The 17,367-nt window shown below is 58.0% G+C and overlaps 1 protein-coding gene and 1 long non-coding RNA gene across 7 annotated transcripts; one reads left to right on the forward strand and one right to left on the reverse strand.

Moving 5' to 3' along the window:
- The first annotated feature begins 579 nt into the window (after positions 1-579).
- On the forward strand, positions 580-2,893 carry LOC128800957 (uncharacterized). 2 transcript variants are annotated; one of them, XR_008435086.1, is made up of 6 exons: positions 580-939; positions 1,064-1,493; positions 1,595-1,740; positions 1,957-2,165; positions 2,355-2,577; positions 2,703-2,893. It is a non-coding gene; the product is annotated as an uncharacterized LOC128800957 (long non-coding RNA). The 2 variants fall into 2 exon arrangements; XR_008435085.1 differs by lacking the exon at positions 1,595-1,740 and having other exon boundaries at positions 584-939.
- Positions 2,894-3,464: 571 nt separating this feature from the next.
- LMAN2L (lectin, mannose binding 2 like) lies at positions 3,465-17,032 on the reverse strand. 5 transcript variants are annotated; one of them, XM_053966495.1, is made up of 9 exons: positions 16,620-17,015; positions 16,421-16,539; positions 15,039-15,156; positions 13,690-13,772; positions 12,683-12,715; positions 9,514-9,675; positions 7,523-7,637; positions 5,880-5,999; positions 3,465-4,574 (listed from the first exon to the last, which is right to left on the reverse strand). In XM_053966495.1, exons 1-9 carry the CDS (start codon positions 16,747-16,749, stop codon positions 4,432-4,434), a joined length of 1,023 nt encoding a protein of 340 aa, XP_053822470.1. In that variant the 5' UTR covers positions 16,750-17,015; the 3' UTR covers positions 3,465-4,431. The 5 variants fall into 5 exon arrangements, with proteins under 5 accessions (XP_053822470.1, XP_053822471.1, XP_053822472.1 ...); XM_053966493.1 differs by lacking the exon at positions 3,465-4,574 and adding an exon at positions 4,687-4,964 and having other exon boundaries at positions 16,620-17,027; XM_053966496.1 differs by lacking the exon at positions 12,683-12,715 and having other exon boundaries at positions 16,620-16,787.
- Between the last annotated feature and the right edge of the window lie 335 nt (positions 17,033-17,367).

Genomic DNA, 17,367 nt, shown 5'->3' on the forward strand with positions numbered 1-17,367 from the left:
CAGACACTACCGGAGCATCCCCCAGAGGTAATGTGTTTTCCCAAATAGGGTAGGAATCCCCACGGAGCAGCGAGAGCTGCGGAGCATCCCCGGGGTGCGAAGGGAGGACACCGACAGAGAATCCCTTGGGTCAACGAGCGCCGAGAGCGACCGAGCATCCCCGTGGTGAGGACGACGGTGCCAGGAGCAGCACGGAGAGTGAGATAGCATCCCCCGGAGGTGAGAAGGGTGGACACCAACAGAGAATCTCCCCAGGCCAGCGGCGAAAACGGTGCCAGGATCGGGAGGGAGCTCCGCCGACGCTACCGGAGCGTCCCCCACAGGTATTGTATTTTCCCAAATAGGGTACGGATCCCCACGGAGAGCGGCGGAGCATCCCCGGGATGACAAAGGAAGACATGGACAGAGCATCCCCCGGGGCAGCAAGCACCGAGAGCGGCCGAGCACCGCCCCAGAGCGAGGGACACGGAACCGGGAGCACCACGGGGACCCATGGAGCATCCACCCGGGTCAGCGGTGAAGAGGGTGCCGGGATCGGGCGGGAGGAGCACGGACACCCACCGGATCATCCCCCACAGGTAAGGGATATTCTCAAATAGGGTAGGAATCTACAGGGAGCACCGAGAGTGGCGGATCATCCCTGGGTGAAAAGGGAAGACTCGGGCAGAGCATCCCCCGGGGCAGGGGTGAAGACGGTGGCGGGATCGGGCGGGAGCTCTGCAGACACTACCGGAGCATCCCCCAGAGGTAATGTGTTTTCCCAAATAGGGTAGGAATCCCCACGGAGCAGCGAGAGCTGCGGAGCATCCCCGGGGTGCGAAGGGAGGACACCGACAGAGAATCCCTTGGGTCAACGAGCGCCGAGATCAACCGAGCATCCCCGTGGTGAGGACGACGGTGCCAGGAGCAGCACGGAGAGAGAGATAGCATCCCCCGGAGGTGAGAAGGGTGGACACCAACAGAGAATCTCGAAGGGCAGCGGTGAAAACGGTGCCAGGATCGGGAGGGAGCTCCGCCGACGCTACCGGAGCGTCCCCCACGTGTATTGTATTTTCCCAAATAGGGTAGGGATCCCCACGGAGAGCGGCGGAGCATCCCCGGGGTGAGAAAGGAAGACACGGACAGAGCATCCCCCGGGGTAGCAAGCACCGACAGCGGCCGAGCACCGCCCCAGAGCGAGGGACACGGAACCGGGAGCACCACGGGGACCCATGGAGCATCCACCCGGGTCAGCGGTGAAGAGGGTGCCGGGATCGGGCGGGAGGAGCGCAGACACCCATCGGAGCACCCTCCACAGTTATTGTATTTTCCCAAATAACCTAGGAATCCACACGGAGCACCGAGAGAGAGAGAGCATCCCCGGGGGTGAGGAAGGAGGCCACGGACAGAGAGTACCCCGGGGCAACGAGCATCGAGATCAGCAGAGCATCGACCCCGGAGTGACGACCGCAGAACTGGGAGCACAACGGTGACCGAGAGAACATCCCCTGGAGGTGAGAAGGGAGGACACAGACAATCTCGCAGGGGCATCGGGCGGTAGGTCTGCAGACACCCACCGGAACATCCCCCTGAGTTATGGGATTTTCCCAAACAGGGTGGGAATCCACATGGAGCACTAAGAGCGAGAGAGAATCCCCGGGGGGGAGAAGGGAGGACACAGACAGAGCGTCACAAAGCATCGACCCTGAGCAAGGACCATGGTGCCCAGAGCACCACAGAGAGTGGTGGAGAATCCCTGGGGTGAGAAGGGCAGAACGCGACAGTAAATCCCACCGGGGCAGCGAGCACTGAGAGCCACTGGGCACCGCCCAGGAGCGAGGAACACGGAACCGGGAGCACCACGGTGACCTTTGGAGCATCCCCCTGGGGCAGTGGTGAAGATGGTGCCGGGATCGGGAGGGAGCTCCCCGGACACTACCGGAGCATCCCCCACAGGGATTGTATTTTCCCAAATAGGGTAGGGATCCACACGGAGCACCGAGTGCGGGAGAGCATCCACGGGGGTGAGGAAAGAGGCCATGGACAGAGAATCCCCCGGGGCAGCGAGCACCGAGAGTGGCAAAGCATCGACCCGGGGCGAGGAACACGGAGACCCACGGAGTGGCAAAGACGGTGCCGGGATGGGGCGGAAGAAGCCCGGACACCCAGCGGAGCATCCCCCTGAGGTAAGGGATTTTCCCAAAGAGAGTAGGAATCCACACGGAGAGCAGGGGAGCATCCCCGGGGATGAGAAGGGAGGACACTGAAAGAGAATCCCCCGAACAGCGCCGAAGACGGTGCTGGGATCGGGCAGGTGCTCGGTGGACCCCCACCGGAGCACCCCCAGAGATAATGTGTTTTCCCAAATAACCTAGGAATCCCCACGGAGCACAGAGAGCGGCGGACTATCGGTCCGGAGTGAGGACCACGGTGTCGGGAGCACCACGGAGAGCAGCGTCGGAGCATCCCCGGGGTGAGAAGGCAGGACACCGACAGAGAATCCCCCAGGGCTGCAAGCACCGAGAGCGACCGAGCATCCCCTTGGTGAGGACGACGGTGCCAGGAGCAGCACGGAGAGTGAGATAGCATCCCCCGGAGGTGAGAAGGGCGGACACCAACAGAGAATCTCCCAAGGGCAGCGGCGAAAACGGTGCCGGGATCAGGAGGGAGCTCCGCCGACGCTACCGGAGCGTCCCCCACAGGTATTGTATTTTCCCAAATAGGGTACGGATCCCCACGGAGAGCGGCGGAGCATCCCCGGGGTTGAGGAGGGAGGCCATGGACAAAGAATCCCCCTGGGGCAGCCGCGGTGACGGTGCCGGGATTGGGGGGAAGGTCTGCGGACCCCCCATAATTAAGGCTCATCCCTCCCCCCTCCAATTTCTGAAATAAAGTTGACAAAAATCTCATTAAATGCCGTGCCTCATCTTTGCTGTCCCCACGAGTCGCTCGTCAGGCACGCAAATCACGAAACTCCCCCTCAAGTGTGGGGCTGGGACCCGCAGAAATGGGGCTGGGATCCCCAGACACCCCTCTCTATAGGGCTGGCACCCCCAGAAGGACCCCTCCCTATGGACCTGGGACCCCCAGAAATGGGGCTGGGACCCCCAGAGACCCCTCCCTATGGACTGGGCAGTCCAGACATGGGGTTGGGACCCCGGAGACCCCTCCCCATAGGGCTGGGACCCACAGAAATGGGGCTGGGGCCCCCAGAGACCCCTCCCCATAGGGCTGGGACCCACAGAAATGGGGCTGGGATCCCCAGAGACCCCTCCCCATAGGGCTGTGATCCCCAGAAGACCCCTCCCTATGGATCTGTGACCCCAGAAATGGGGCTGGAACCATCTGAGTCCCCTCCCAATGGGGCTGGGACCACCAGACACCTCTCCCCATGGACCTGGGACCCCCAGAGACCCCTGCCCATGGGTTTGGGACCACAACAGACCCCTCCCCACGTGCCCGAGCATGACAAAAAGAGACAAAACTCCAGGAAAACTCTCCTTGGAAACAGCTCCCAGCCTGGAAAATTCCCCCCCTCCCCGGTCCTCTCCTAGTCTGGGGGCCACCAAAACCCCACCGGGGACCACCAAAACCCCACTAGTGGCCAACAAAACCACCCCCCCCCAGGGGCCACCTGCCCTGGGTGGGAATATCCTGGGAAGCCGCAGGGTTGGGCTTGGATCTGGCGGATCCCGGCGAGGAGGGTGATGCCATCTCAACCCGAGGCCACCTGGGCAACCTTTGTGGCTAGCAGTCCCTGAGGTAGGAGTGGCCCCGGGACACGACATGCAGGGGTGGCCACATGCTGGGAAACGGGGAGAGGGGGACCCCAGAAAAGCGGAGGGGGCTCTTCCAGTTCATCCAGCCGGGAAAATCAGCAGCAGCACCCGGACGGGCTCGTCCTGGCCCACAGGGGCTCGTCCGGCGGGGGTTCTGGTAGCCACAGCAGGATGGTGGCAACTGGGAAGTCTCTGCCAGAGGTTCCAGCATTCCTCAACCAGGCTGGCACCGTCCTCGTGCCAGGGATTTGGGGGGTCCTTGATGCCCTGGCATGGGTGGCAATCAGGACATGGCCAGTACTAGCCAAGGTGGGGCTCGTCTGCTGGACTTCTGGTGGCCACAGCAATGAGAGAAGCGCTGGGAAGTCTCTGCACCCCTCAACTGGGCTGGCACCATCCCCGTGCCAGGGATTTGGGGCTCCCTGCCATCCTCACGCCCTGGCACGGGTGGCAATGGGGATGTGGCCAGTACTAGCCAAGGTGGGGCTCGTCTGCTGGACTTCTGGTGGCCACAGCAATAGGAGAAGCGCTGGGAAGTCTCTGCCAGGGAACGTTCCAGCACTCCTCATCCAGGCTGGCACCGTCCTTTGGGGGGTCCCTGGCACCCTGGCACGGGTGGCAATGGGGATGTGGCCACCACTAGCCCGGGATGGGCCAGCCTGGGGGTTTGGGCTCAGTAGAAGTGCTTGCGGCTCTGCTCCTGCCACTTGTTGTAGAGGATGATGCCAATGACGATGGCGAAGACGAGGGCCACCAGCGAGAAGAAGACGATGAGGAACAGGGCCAGGCCGCTCATGGGCTCCAGCGGCGCCTCCACTGCGGGAACAGGGATTGGGATTTGGGATTTTGGGGTTTGGGATTTGGGGATTTGGTAATTTTGGGGTTTTGGGGGATTTGGAGTCAGGAGTTTGGGATTTGGGGATGAGGAACAGGGCCAGGCTGCTCATGGGCCCTCCACTGCGGGAACAGGGATTGGGATTTGGGGATTTTGGGGTTTGGGATTTTTGGGATTTGGGGTTTTGGAATTTTGGGATTTTGGAATTTTTTGGGGTTTTATTCTTGGGGAGGAGGGGCTGGTCCAGACCAGCAGGAATTGTTGAAGTTGGGGTTCTGGGGGATTTGGAGTTTGGGGTTTGGGGTCAGGAGTTTGGGATTTGGGGATGAGGAACAGGGCCAGGCCGCTCATGGGCTCCAGCGGCGCCTCCACTGCAGGAACAGGGATTTGGGGAGTTTGGGATTTGGGATTTGTGATGAGAGTGTGGGAGTTTGGGATTTGGCTCCATTTCCCCCAAACCTGGTCTCCATTTCCCCCTAAACCCAGTTTCCCCCCTAAACCTGGGCTTTGTTTTCCCCCACATCCCTTCTGCTCCCCCAAGGTCAGGCTCTGTTTCCCCATAAACCCAGGCCCTGTTTCTCCCTAAATCTGGGCTCCCTTTTCCCCCAAACCCTGCCTCCATTTTCCCCCAAATCCCAGCTGCTCCCCCAAACCCAGGCTCATGTTCCCCCAAACTCAGTCTCCCTTTTCCCCCATACCCGGGCTCATTTTCCGCTAAACCCAGGCTCATTTTCCCCTAAACCCAGGCTGTTTCCCCAAAAAACCCAGGCTCATTTTCCCCCAAACCCTGCCTCCATTTTCCCCTCAACCCGGGCTCCGTTTTCCCCCAAACTCAGTCTCCCCTTTCCCCTAAACCCAGGCTCATTTTCCCCTAAACCTGGGCTCCGTTTTCCCCCAAACCCAGGCTTATTTTCCACTAAACCCAGGCTCAGTTTCCCCCAAACCCAGGCTCAATTTTCCCCCAAACCCAGTCTCAGTTTCCCCCAAACCCAGGCTCATTTTCCCCCAAACTCAGTCTCCCTTTTCCCCCAAACCCAGTCTCATTTTCCCTCAAACCCAGGCTCAGTTTCCCCCAAACCCAGGCTCAGTTTCCCCTAAACCCAGGCTCAGTTTCCCCTAAACCCAGGCTCATTTTCCCCCAAACTCAGTCTCCCTTTTCCCCCAAACCCAGTCTCATTTTCCCTCAAACCCAGGCTCAGTTTCCCCCAAACCCAGGCTCAGTTTCCCCTAAACCCAGGCTCAGTTTCCCCTAAACCCAGGCTCAGTTTCCCCCAAACCCTACTGACTTCCTGGCAGCCTGAGGTTGTCCACCACGGGCAGGAAAACTTCCCGATCCCGTTTTTCCTCCTCCGGCGTCCGCTCCACCGTCAGCTGGTACAGCTTCAGCGAGATGATGTCGTGGTTGTCTGCAAAAAAAAAAAACCCAAAAATGTCCCCTGGGGGGTCAGAATTTTGTGGGGTTTCATCCTCGGGGAGGAGGGGCTGGTCCTGACCAGCAGGAATTGTTGAAGTTGGTTAAAAAATTGAAATCCAGCTGGAAAATTGGGGGCTTTTTGGGGTTAAAAGGGGTTGGAATGGTGAAAGAATGGGCTCTTGCCAAGGTTTTATTCCATGTTAGTCCTGGTTTTATTCCATGTTAATATCAAGGTTTATTCCATGCTCATCCCAAGGTTTTATTCCATGTTAATCCCAAGGTTTTATTCCATGTTTATCCCAAGGTTTCTCCCATGCTCATCCCAAGGTTTTATTCCATGCTAAACCTGGTTTATTCCAAGTTAATCCTGGTTTATTCCATGCTAAACCTGGTTTATTCCAAGTTAATCCTGGTTTATTCCATGCTAAACCTGGTTTATTTCAAGGTAATCCTGGTTTATTCCATGCTAAATCTGGTTTATTCCATGTTTATCCCAAGGTTTTATTCCATGTTAATCCTGTTTTATTCCATGCTCATCCCAAAGTTTTATTCCATGTTAATCCCGGTTTATTCCATGTTTATCCCAAGGTTTATTCCATGCTCATCCCAAGGTTTTATTCCATGCTAAACCTGGTTTATTCCAAGTTAATCCCAACATTTTATTCCATGCTAATCCTGGTTTTAGTTCATGTTCATCCCAAACTTTTATTCCATGTTAATCCTGGTTTATTCCATGCTATTCTTGGTTTTATTCCATGCTCATCCCAAGGTTTTATAAAATCCAGTTGGAAAAATCCAAATCCACTCATGAACCCACGTGGAGCCCCCAAATACACTCAAGAATCCCACCTGAAGCCCCTAAATCCACCTAGAAGCCTCAAATCCACTGGGGAACCCCAAATCCACTGCGGAACCCCAAATCCACTGGGGAACCCCACCTGGAACCCTCAAATCCACAGGGGAACCCCACCTGGAGCCCTCAAATCCCACCTAGAACCCCCAAGTCCACCAGGGAACCCCAAATCCACTCAAGAATCCCAATTGGAGCCCCCAAATCCTCTGGGGAACCCCACCTGGAACCCTCAAATCCCACCTGGAGCCCCCAAATCCACTGGAAAACCCCACCTAGAGCCCCCAAATCCACCTAGAACCCCAAATCCCCTCAAGAATCCCAACTGGAGCCCACAAATCCCAACTGGATCCCACCTAAATCCACCGGGGAACCCCAAATCCACTGGGGAACCCCAAATCCACTCAATAATCCCAACTGGAACCCCCAAATCCACTGGGGAACCCCAAATCCACTCAAGAATCCCACCTAGAACCCCCAAATCCACTGGGGAAACCCCAAATCCACTGGAAAATCCCACCTGGAACCCCCAAATCCACTGGAAAATCCCACCTGGAACCCCCAAATCCACAGGAGAACCCCAAATCCACTCAAGAATCCCAACTGGAACCCCCAAATCCGCTGGGGAAACCCCAAATCCACTCGGGATCCCCCCCGGGCCGTACCTGACAGGTCCCCGGTGACCGAGGACGTCCCGAAGTAGTAGCCACGGGGCAACCGCACGCCGGGCACGTCGATGCAATCCCGCCACTCGTGCTTGCCGTCGATGTCGATCAGCACCTGCGAGGAACAGCCTGAGCACCTCCCAGCCTGCAAACCCGGCTTAAGAGCTAAAGCTGGGGTTAAAGTTCAGGTTTAGGATGGGAGGATGGTGAGGGGTTGGAGGTTTTGGGGTTGGTAGGTGCTGGCGCTCGAGAGGACGCGGCGTTGGAGATGAAGGCGTGGAGAAGGGAATCCCAAATCCACTCGGGAATCCCAACTGGAACCTCCAAACCCACCCAGATCCCACCTGGAGCCCCCAGATCCACTCAGGAATCCCAAATCCACTCTGGAATCCCAACTGGAGCCCCCAAATCCACTCAGGAATCCCAAATCCACTCTGGGATCCCACCTGGAGCTCCCAAATCCACTTGGGAATCCTACCTGGAACCTCCAAACCCACCCAGATCCCACCTGGCACCCTCAAATCCACGCAGGAATCCAACCTGGAGCCCCCAAATCCACTTGGGAATCCCAACTGGAGCCCCCAGATCCACTCAGGAATCCCAAATCCACTCGGGAATCCCTCCTGGAGCCCCCAGATCCACTTGGGAATCCTACCTGGAACCTCCAAACCCACCCAGATCCCACCTGCAACCCCCAAATCCACTCAGGAATCCCAAATCCACTCAGGAATCCCTCCTGGAGCTCCCAAATCCACTCAGGAATCCTGCCTGGAACCTCCACACTCACCCAGATCCCACCTGGAACCCTCAAATCCACTCAGGAATCCAACCTGGAGCATCCAAATCCACTCAGGAATCCCAACTGGAGCTCCCAAATCCACTCAGGAATCCCAAATCCACTCGGGAATCCAACCTGGAGACCCCAAATCCACTCTGGGATCCCTCCTGGGACCTCCAAACCCACCCAGATCCCACCTGGAGACCCTCAAATCCCACCTGGAGCCTCAAAATCTACTCAGGAATCCAAATCCACTCTGGAATCCCAAATCCATTCTGGAATCCCAAATCCACTCGGGAATCCCTCCTGGAGCCCCCAAATCCACTTGGGAATCCTGCCTGGAACCTCCAAACCCACCCAGATCCCACCTGGAGACCCTCAAATCCACTCAGGAATCCAACCTGAAGCCCCCAAATCCACTTGGGAATCCCAACTGGAGCTCCCAAATCCACTCAGGAATCCCAAATCCACTCGGGAATCCCTCCTGGAGCCCCAGATCCACTTGGGAATCCTGCCTGGAACCTCCAAACCCACCCAGATCCCACCTGGAACCCTCAAATCCACTCAGGAATCCAACCTGGAGCATCCAAATCCACTCAGGAATCCCAACTGGAACCTCCAAACCCACCCAGATCCCACCTGGAGCCCCCAAATCCACTTGGGAATCCTGCCTGGAACCTCCAAACCCACCCAGATCCCACCTGGGACCCTCAAATCCCACCTGGAGCCTCAAAATCTACTCAGGAATCCAAATCCACTCAGGAACTGCAAATCCACTTGGGAATCCCACCTGGACCATCAAATCCACTCGGCAACCCCAAATCCACTCTGGGATCCCACCTGGGACCTCCAAACCCACCCAGATCCCACCTGGAACCCTCAAATCCACTCAGGAATCCCACATCTACTCGGGAATCCCACCTGGAGCCTCCAAATCCACTCAAGGACCCCAAATCCACTCTGGAATCCCACCTGGAACACTCAAATCCCACCTGGAGCCTCCAAATGCACTTGGAAATCCCACCTGGAGTCCCCAGACCCACTGAGGAATCCTTCAGAAAGAAGAGGTTTCCATTTTCCACTTCCTGCCTCCCTCAATCTTCTCAACCCAAGAGAAACCCAACAAATCCCAACCGTAAGGAGCAGAAAGAAGATCCCAACCCCTCTGCGTCCCAGGAGGGCGAAGGCCCCGCCGTGGCCGTCCCAAACTGACCGTGAGCCTCCTCTTGACGTAGCGGATGACCAGGAAGGTGTCGTGGTTGAGGTTGCGCACCATGGCGGTGCAGCCGCCCAGCTCGGTGGGGCGCCCGTCGCGGTCGTGGTCGTAGGTCAGCGAGCCGTTGTTCACCATGGCCGAGATGTAGGGGAACACGCGCTGCCCGTGGTGGGGGGAAAACAGGGATTGGGATCCAGGAGGTGGTTTGGGATGGCGGGGAGACGCCGGGAAGGAGAGGTGGGGTGGGGATGGAGCTGTTCGCCCCACGGAGGCAGCGGGGTGGAGGAGCAGAGTGAGCCCAAAGTGCTGCAACCGCGATCCCAAAGTCCTTCAAGCAACGTGGGAATGATCCCAAAGACCTTCACCCCACAGGGATCTGCTCAGTGACAGAGCAGAGTGATCCCAAAGTCCTTCAAGCAATGTGGGAATGATCCCAAAGACCTTCACCCCACAGGGATCTGCTCAGTGACAGAGCAGAGTGATCCCAAAGTCCTTCAAGCAATGTGGGAATGATCCCAAAGACCTTCACCCCACAGGGATCTGCTCAGTGACAGAGCAGAGTGATCCCAAAGTCCTTCAAGCAATGTGGGAATGATCCCAAAGACCTTCACCCCACAGGGATCTGCTCAGTGACAGAGCAGAGTAATCCCAAAGTCCTTCAAGCAACGTGGGAACGATCCCAAAGACCTTCACCCCACAGGGATCTGCTCAGTGACAGAGCAGAGTGATCCCAAAGTCCTTCAAGCAACGTGGGAACGATCCCAAAGGCCTCCACCCCACAGGGATCTGCTCAAAACAACACGGGGACGATCCCAAAGTCCTTCACCCCTCAGGGATCTGGTCAGTGTCAGAGCAGAGTGAGCCCAAAGTTCTCCAAACGCGATCCCATCCTTCAAGCAACGTGGGAATGATCCCAAAGTCCTCCACCCTACAGGGATCTGCTCAACACAACCTGGGAATGATCCTAAAGTTCTCCAACCAACACTGGAATGATCCCAAAGTTCTCTAACCAACAGGGGAATGATCCCAAAGTGTTGATTGGAGATCCCAAACTCGTCCACCCCACAGGGATCTGCTCAAAACAACACTGGAATGATCCTAAAGTCCTTCACCCCTCAGGGATCTGCTCAACACAACCTGGGAATGATCCTGAAGTTCTCCAACCAACACTGGAATGATTCCAAAGTCCTTCACCCCACAGGGATCTGCTCAGTGAAAGAGCAGAGTGAGTCTAAAGCTCTCCAACCACGATCCCAAAGTCCTTCAAGCAACGTGGGAACGATCCCAAAGTCCTTCACTCCACAGGGATGTGCTCAACACAACACGGGAATGATTCTGAAGTTTTCCAACCAACACTGGAATGATCCCAAAGTCCTTCAACCAACACTGGAATGAACCCAACCCTTCAAACAATAAGGGAACAATCCCAATGTCCTTCAAGCAATGTGGGAACGATCCCAAAGTCCTCCACCCCACAGGGATCTGCTCAACACAACACGGGAATGATTCTGAAGTTTTCCAACCAACACTGGAATGATCCCAAAGTCCTTCAAGCAACATGGAATGATCCCAAAGTCCTTCACCCCTCAGGGATCTGGTCAGTGAAAGAGCAGAGCGAGCCCAAAGTTCTCCAAACGTGATCCCAAAGTCCTTCAAGCAACGTGGGAACGATCCCAAAGTCCTTCACCCCTCAGGGATCTGCTCAACACAACCTGGGAATGATCCCAAAGAGTTTCAAGCAACACTGGAATGATCCCGAAGTCCTTGACCGCCAAAGAGCTCCTCAACCAACACGGGAACGATCCCAAAGAGCTTCAACCAACATGGGAATGATCCCAAAGTCCTTCAAGCAACATGGGAATGACCCCAAGGAGCTTCAAGCAACATGGGAATGATCCCAAAGTCCTTCACCCCCACAGGGGTCAGCTCAGTGAAAGAGCAGCATGATCCCAAAGTCCTTCAACCAACATGAGAATGATCCCAAAGTCCTCCACCCCACAGTGATCTGCTCAAAACAACACTGGAATGATCCCCAAGTTCTCCAACCAGCACTGGAATGATCCCAAAGATCTTTCATCCCAAATAATCTGCTCCAGAAGACACCGTCACCATCCTGCTGCATCCCTGCGGATCCCAAACCCCAAAAATCTCCTCAGAAACCACCGGGATCCATCCCCACGGATTCCAAGCCCCAAAAATCTCCTCAGAAAACACCAGGATCCATCCCCACGGATTCCAAACCCCAAAAATCTCCTCAGAAACCACCGGGATGACCCCAGATTCCATCCCTTTGGGTCCCAAACCCCAAAAATCTCCTCAGGAACCACCAGGATCCATCCCCACGGATTCCAAACCCCAAAAATGTCCTCAAAACCACCAGGATGACCCGAAGTTCCATCCCTATGCATCCCAAACCCCAAAAATCTCCTCAGGAACCACTGGGATGACCCCAAACTCTATCCCTGCGCATCCCAAACCCCAAAAATCTCCTCAGAAACCACCAGGATCCATCCCCACGGACTCCAAACACCAAAAATCTCCTCAGAAACCACCGGGATCCATCCCCATGGATTCCAAACCCTAAAAATCTGCTCAGGAACCACCTGGATGACCCCAAACTCCATCCCTGCGGGTCCCAAACCCCAAAAATGTCCTCAAAAACCACCGGGATGACCCCAAACTCAATCCCTGTGCATCCCAAACCCCAAAAATCTGCTCAGAAACCACCAGGATCCATCCCCACGGATTTCAAACCCCAAAAATCTCCTCAGGAACCACCTGGATGACCCCAAACTCCATCCCCATGGATTTCAAACCCCAAAAATCTCCTCAGGAATCACCAGGATGACCCCAAACTCCATCCCCGTGGGTCCCAAACCCCAAAAATCTGCTCAGAAACCACCAGGATCCATCGCCATGGATTTCAAACCCCAAAAATCTCCTCAGGAACCACCTGGATGACCCCAAACTCCATCCCCGTGGGTCCCAAACCCCAAAAATCTGCTCAGAAACCACCAGGATCCATCCCCACGGATTCCAAACCCCAAAATCTCCTCAGGAACCACCAGGATGACCCCAAACTCCATCCCCGTGGGTCCCAAACCCCATAAATCTGCTCCGAAACGGGGGAACGAGGCATTCCAGGTGGGACAGCAGGAGGCAGTACCTGGTTTCCAGGGCTGTACCTCCTCTTCTGAGCCTGCCCTCCAGGATTAGCACAAAGCAAGAGAGAGCAACACGGTCACAGAGCCCAGCAGGGCCCAAAATCCCGGAAAATTCCCCCCGGAACCGAGTCCAGCAGGGCCCAAAATCCTGGAAAATTTCCTTTTTCTCCTTTTTGGAGCTCTTTTTGACCTTCTGGAGGTCTTTTTGTCCTGTTGGAGGCTCCTTTTGGAGCTCTTTTTGACCTTCTTGGAGACTTTTTGTCTTTCTGCGGATCTATTGAACCATTTGGAGCTGGTTTTGACCTTTTTGGAGAGTTTTTGTCTTTTGGAGCTCTTTTGGACTTTTTTGAAGCTCTTTTGGACCTTTTTGGAGCTCTTTTGACCTTTTTGGAACTAATTTTGACCTTTCTGGAGATCTTTTTGGAGACTTTTTATCTTTTGGAGCTCTTTTGGACCTCTTTTGACCTTTTTGGAACTATTTTTGACCTTTTAGGAGCTCTTTTGGACCTTTTTGGAACTATGTTTGACCTTTTTGGAGCTCTTTTGACCTTTTTGGAACTATTTTTGACCTTTTTTGAGCTCTTTTGAAATTTTTGGAGCTCTTTTTGACCTTTTTGAGCTCTTTTGGACCTTTTCCAAGACCAGACTGGACGGGGCTTGGAGCAGCTTGGGCCAGTGGAAGATGTCCCTTACCCAAGTGGTGGCATTTATCCCAAAGTCCCCTCCAGCTGGATTTTTCATCCCCATGGAGTGACACCAAAAAACCACAGGAAACGCGACAACTTTTAGACCTTCCCGAGAGGCAGAGCAAGGAAAAGCTCCTCAGCTTCTACTCCAGCTCTACTCACACCCTACTCCTGGTGGACGTGGCACCACCAGCTCAGCTCGGAAATCCTCCCCCAGTTTCCCTGACCAAAAAAAAATGTGGAAAAGGAGTGGGAAGAGGAGGAGGAGGAGGAGGAAGGGGCTCTGAGGATGAAGAGCTGCGTGTCACACTGGTGGGTCTCACCTCCTGCTGCTTCTCCTCGTTGGGATACGTGTCCACGAACACTCCCAGCCCCAGGAAGTTGTCCTTGCTCCCAAAAACAGGTCCTGGAAGGGGAAAGAAAAGTTGGGATAAGGTTAGGGAAGCTCAGGGAAGACGTTTGTCACTTCCTTGGGAAGGTCCTCAAGGACCATCCAGTCCCGTCCAGGTGGATGTTTTCCATGAGACCAGGTCGCTCCAGGTCCTGCCCAAAGGTGTCCCAGCTGTCCCCAAGCCTTGTCCAACATGTCCAAGGTGCCCAAAGTGTCCCCAGGCCCTGTCCAAGGTGTCCCCAAAGCCCTGTCCAAGGCCTTCCACATGTCCCCAAGCTCTATCCAAGGTGCCCAAGGTGTCCCCAAGCCCTGTCCAAGGTGTCCCCAAAGTCCAGGTAGCTCCAAGCCCTGTCCAAGGTGTCCAAGGTGTCCCAGGTGTCCCCAAGCCCTGTCCAAGGCCTTCCAGGTGTCCCCAAGTCCTGTCCAAGATGTCCCAGGCGTCCCCAAGCCCTGTGCCAGCTGTCCCAGGTGTCCCCAAGCCCTGTTCCAGGTGTCCCAGGTGTCGCAAGGCCCTGTCCCAGGTGTCCCAGGTGCCCTGTCCCAGGTGTCCCCAAGCCCTGTCCCAGGTGTCCCCAGGCCCTTTTCCCAGGTGTCCCAGGTGTCCCAGGTGTCGCAAGGCCCTGTCCCAGGTGTCCCAGGTGTCCCAAAGCCCTGTCCCAGCTGTCCCAGGTGTCCCCAGGCCCTTTTCCCAGCTGCCCCAGGTGTCCCCAGGCCCTTTTCCCAGGTGTCCCAGCTGTCCCAGGTGTCCCCAGGCCCTTTTTCCAATTGTCCCAGGTGTGCCCAGGCCCTTTTCCCAGGTGTGCCAGGTGTCCCAGGTGCCCTGTCCCAGGTGTCCCAGGTGTCCCCAGGCCCTTTTCCCAGGTGTCCCAGGTGCCCTGTCCCAGCTGTCCCAGGTGCCCTGTCCCAGCTGTCCCAGCTGTCCCAGGTGTCCCAGCTGTCCCAGGTGTCCCAGGTGCCCTGTCCCAGGTGTCCCAGGTGCCCTGTCCCAGGTGTCCCAGGTGTCCCCAGGCCCTTTTCCCAGGTGTCCCAGGTGTCCCAGGTGTCCCCAGGCCCTTTTCCCAGCTGCCCCAGGTGTCCCCAGGCCCTTTTCCCAGCTGCCCCAGGTGTCCCCAGGCCCTTTTCCCAGGTGTCCCAGGTGTCCCAGGTGTCCCAGGTGTCCCAGGTGTCCCAGGTGCCCCCAGGCCCTTTTCCCAGGTGTCCCCAGGCCCTTTTCCCAGGTGTCCCAGGTGTCCCAGGTGTCCCCAGGCCCTTTTCCCAGGCAGGGCTTTTCCCGGCGTTTACCCGGCTGCATCCTGTCCTTGGTGTACCAGATGGCGAAACCGTCTCCGTTGAGGTTCTTCTTGCCTTGCCCGTGGATCTTGAAGTGCACCTGCATCTCCCAGTCCCGCAGGTAACAGGGCTGGGGGGAGGAGGGGAAAAACCGGGAAATTCGGGAATCCCTCGTTCCCTAACTGCACCTCCACCATCCCCCGGGGCTTCCCGGTTCCCCTCCGTTCCCGACCCTCTCCCTGGCCCTTCCCGGTTCCCTCCGTTCCTGACCCTCTCCCCGGTTCCCCTCCGTTCCCGACCCTCTCCCTGGCCCTTCCCAATTCCCTCTGTTCCCGACCCTCTCCCCGGTCCATCCCAGTTCCCTCTGTTCCCTCCATTCCCGACCCTCTCCCCGGTTCCTTCCGTTCCCGACCCTCTCCCCAGGTCCTTCCGTTCCCGACCCTCTCCCCGGTTCCCTCCGTTCCCGACCCTCTCCCCGGTTCCCCTCCATTCCCGACCCTCTGCCTGGCCCTTCCCAATTCCCTCCATTCCCGACCCTCTCCCCAGCCCTTCCCGGTTCTCCTTCTCTCCCCGGCCCATCCCGGTTCCCTCCGTTCCCAAACCTCTCCCCGGTCCATCCCGGTTCCCTCCATTCCCGACCCTCTCCCCAGTCTATCCCGGTTCCCTCCATTCCCGACCCTCTCCCCGGTCCATCCCGGTTCCCCTCCATTCCTGACCCTCTCCCCGGTCTATCCCGGTTCCCTCCATTCCCGACCCTCTCCCCAGTTCCTTCCGTTCCCGACCCTCTCCCCGGTTCCTTCCGTTCCCGACCCTCTCCCCAGTTCCCTCCGTTCCCGACCCTCTCCCCGGTTCCCCTCCATTCCCGACCCTCTGCCTGGCCCTTCCCAATTCCCTCCATTCCCGACCCTCTCCCCAGTCTATCCCGGTTCCCTCCGTTCCCGACCCTCTCCCCAGTCTATCCCGGTTCCCTCCATTCCCGACCCTCTCCCCAGTCTATCCCGGTTCCCTCCGTTCCCGACCCTCTCCCCAGTCTATCCCGGTTCCCTCCGTTCCCGACCCTCTCCCCGGTCTATCCCGGTTCCCTCCATTCCCGACCCTCTCCCGGTTCCCTCCATTCCCGACCCTCTCCCCGGTCCATCCCGGTTCCCTCCGTTCCCGACCCTCTCCCCGGTTCCCTCCATTCCCGACCCTCTCCCCGGTCTATCCCGGTTCCCTCCATTCCCGACCCTCTCCCCGGTCCATCCCGGTTCCCCTCCATTCCCGACCCTCTCCCCGGTCTATCCCGGTTCCCTCCATTCCCGACCCTCTCCCCGGTTCCCTCCATTCCCGACCCTCTCCCCGGTCCATCCCGGTTCCCTCCGTTCCCGACCCTCTCCCCGGTGCCCCCCGCTCACCACCCGGTTCCACACGGCTCCCTGCTTGCTCTGCACGTCGGGGGTGAGGCGGATGAACTGCGTCATGACCATGGCGTTGCCCAGCAGGTCCCACAGCCCCGAGCTGGCCGAGCCCACACCTGCGGCCCACACGCACCGTCGGTACCGGACACTGGGCACCGGCCACCGGCGGCCAGCACCGCCCGCCCTCCCCGCTCACCCTGGTACGGTTTGGACAGCGAGTGCTCCCGTTTGAGGTGCTCCTCGGTCTGCTCGGCCGCCGCCCCGCCGAGCCCCAGCACCACGGCCAGCACGGCCAGCCCGGCCCGCCACCGGCCCGCCGCCGCCATCTTCCCCCGCCGCGCCGCGGCCCGCCCCGCGCGCCCATTGGCTGGCTCGCACCGCTGCTCCCGCCCACAGGCGGAAATGTCGATGGTGATTGGTCAAACGAGCTGTCTGTCAGCTGGTGGCTCGAGGGGGGTGATGGGTAATGTAGTTCCGACGCCTGGCGATGGCAGCCGCCACTGAGCTGGGTGACCGCCCTTCTCCCGGGTCCTGGTGCCACCCCGGGGCTCCTGGTGCCACCCCCAGAGCTCCTGGTGCCACCCTCGGGGCTCCTGGTGCCACCCCCAGAGGTCCTGGTGCCACCCCCAGAGGTCCTAGTGCCACCCCCGGAGCTCCTGGTGCCACCCCCAGGGCTCCTGGTGCCACCCCCAGAGGTCCTGGTGCCACCCCCAGGGCTCCTGGTGCCACCCCCAGAGGTCCTGGTGCCACCCCCAGGGCTCCTGGTGCCACCCCCAGAGGTCCTGGTGCCACCCCCAGAGGTCCTAGTGCCACCCCCAGGGCTCCTGGTGCCACCCCTAGAGGTCCTAGTGCCACCCCCAGAGGTCCTGGTGCCACCCCCAGGGCTCCTGGTGCCACCCCCAGAGGTCCTGGTGCCACCTCCAGAGCTCCTGGTGCCACCCCGG

Source organism: Vidua chalybeata, chromosome 28 (assembly GCF_026979565.1).
Source record: "Vidua chalybeata isolate OUT-0048 chromosome 28, bVidCha1 merged haplotype, whole genome shotgun sequence".
In the NCBI taxonomy this organism is placed as follows: domain Eukaryota; kingdom Metazoa; phylum Chordata; class Aves; order Passeriformes; family Viduidae; genus Vidua; species Vidua chalybeata.

Coding starts and splice junctions, on each gene's coding strand:
- LMAN2L (XM_053966493.1), bottom strand. CDS start 16,749: ATGGCGGCGGCGGGCCGGTGGCGGGCCGGGCTGGCCGTGCTGGCCGTG. Junction 16,540..16,619: donor GCTGTCCAAACCGTACCAGG/GTGAGCGGGGAG, acceptor TGTGGGCCGCAG/GTGTGGGCTCGGCCAGCTCG. Junction 13,773..15,038: donor CAAGGACAGGATGCAGCCGG/GTAAACGCCGGG, acceptor TTCCCCTTCCAG/GACCTGTTTTTGGGAGCAAG.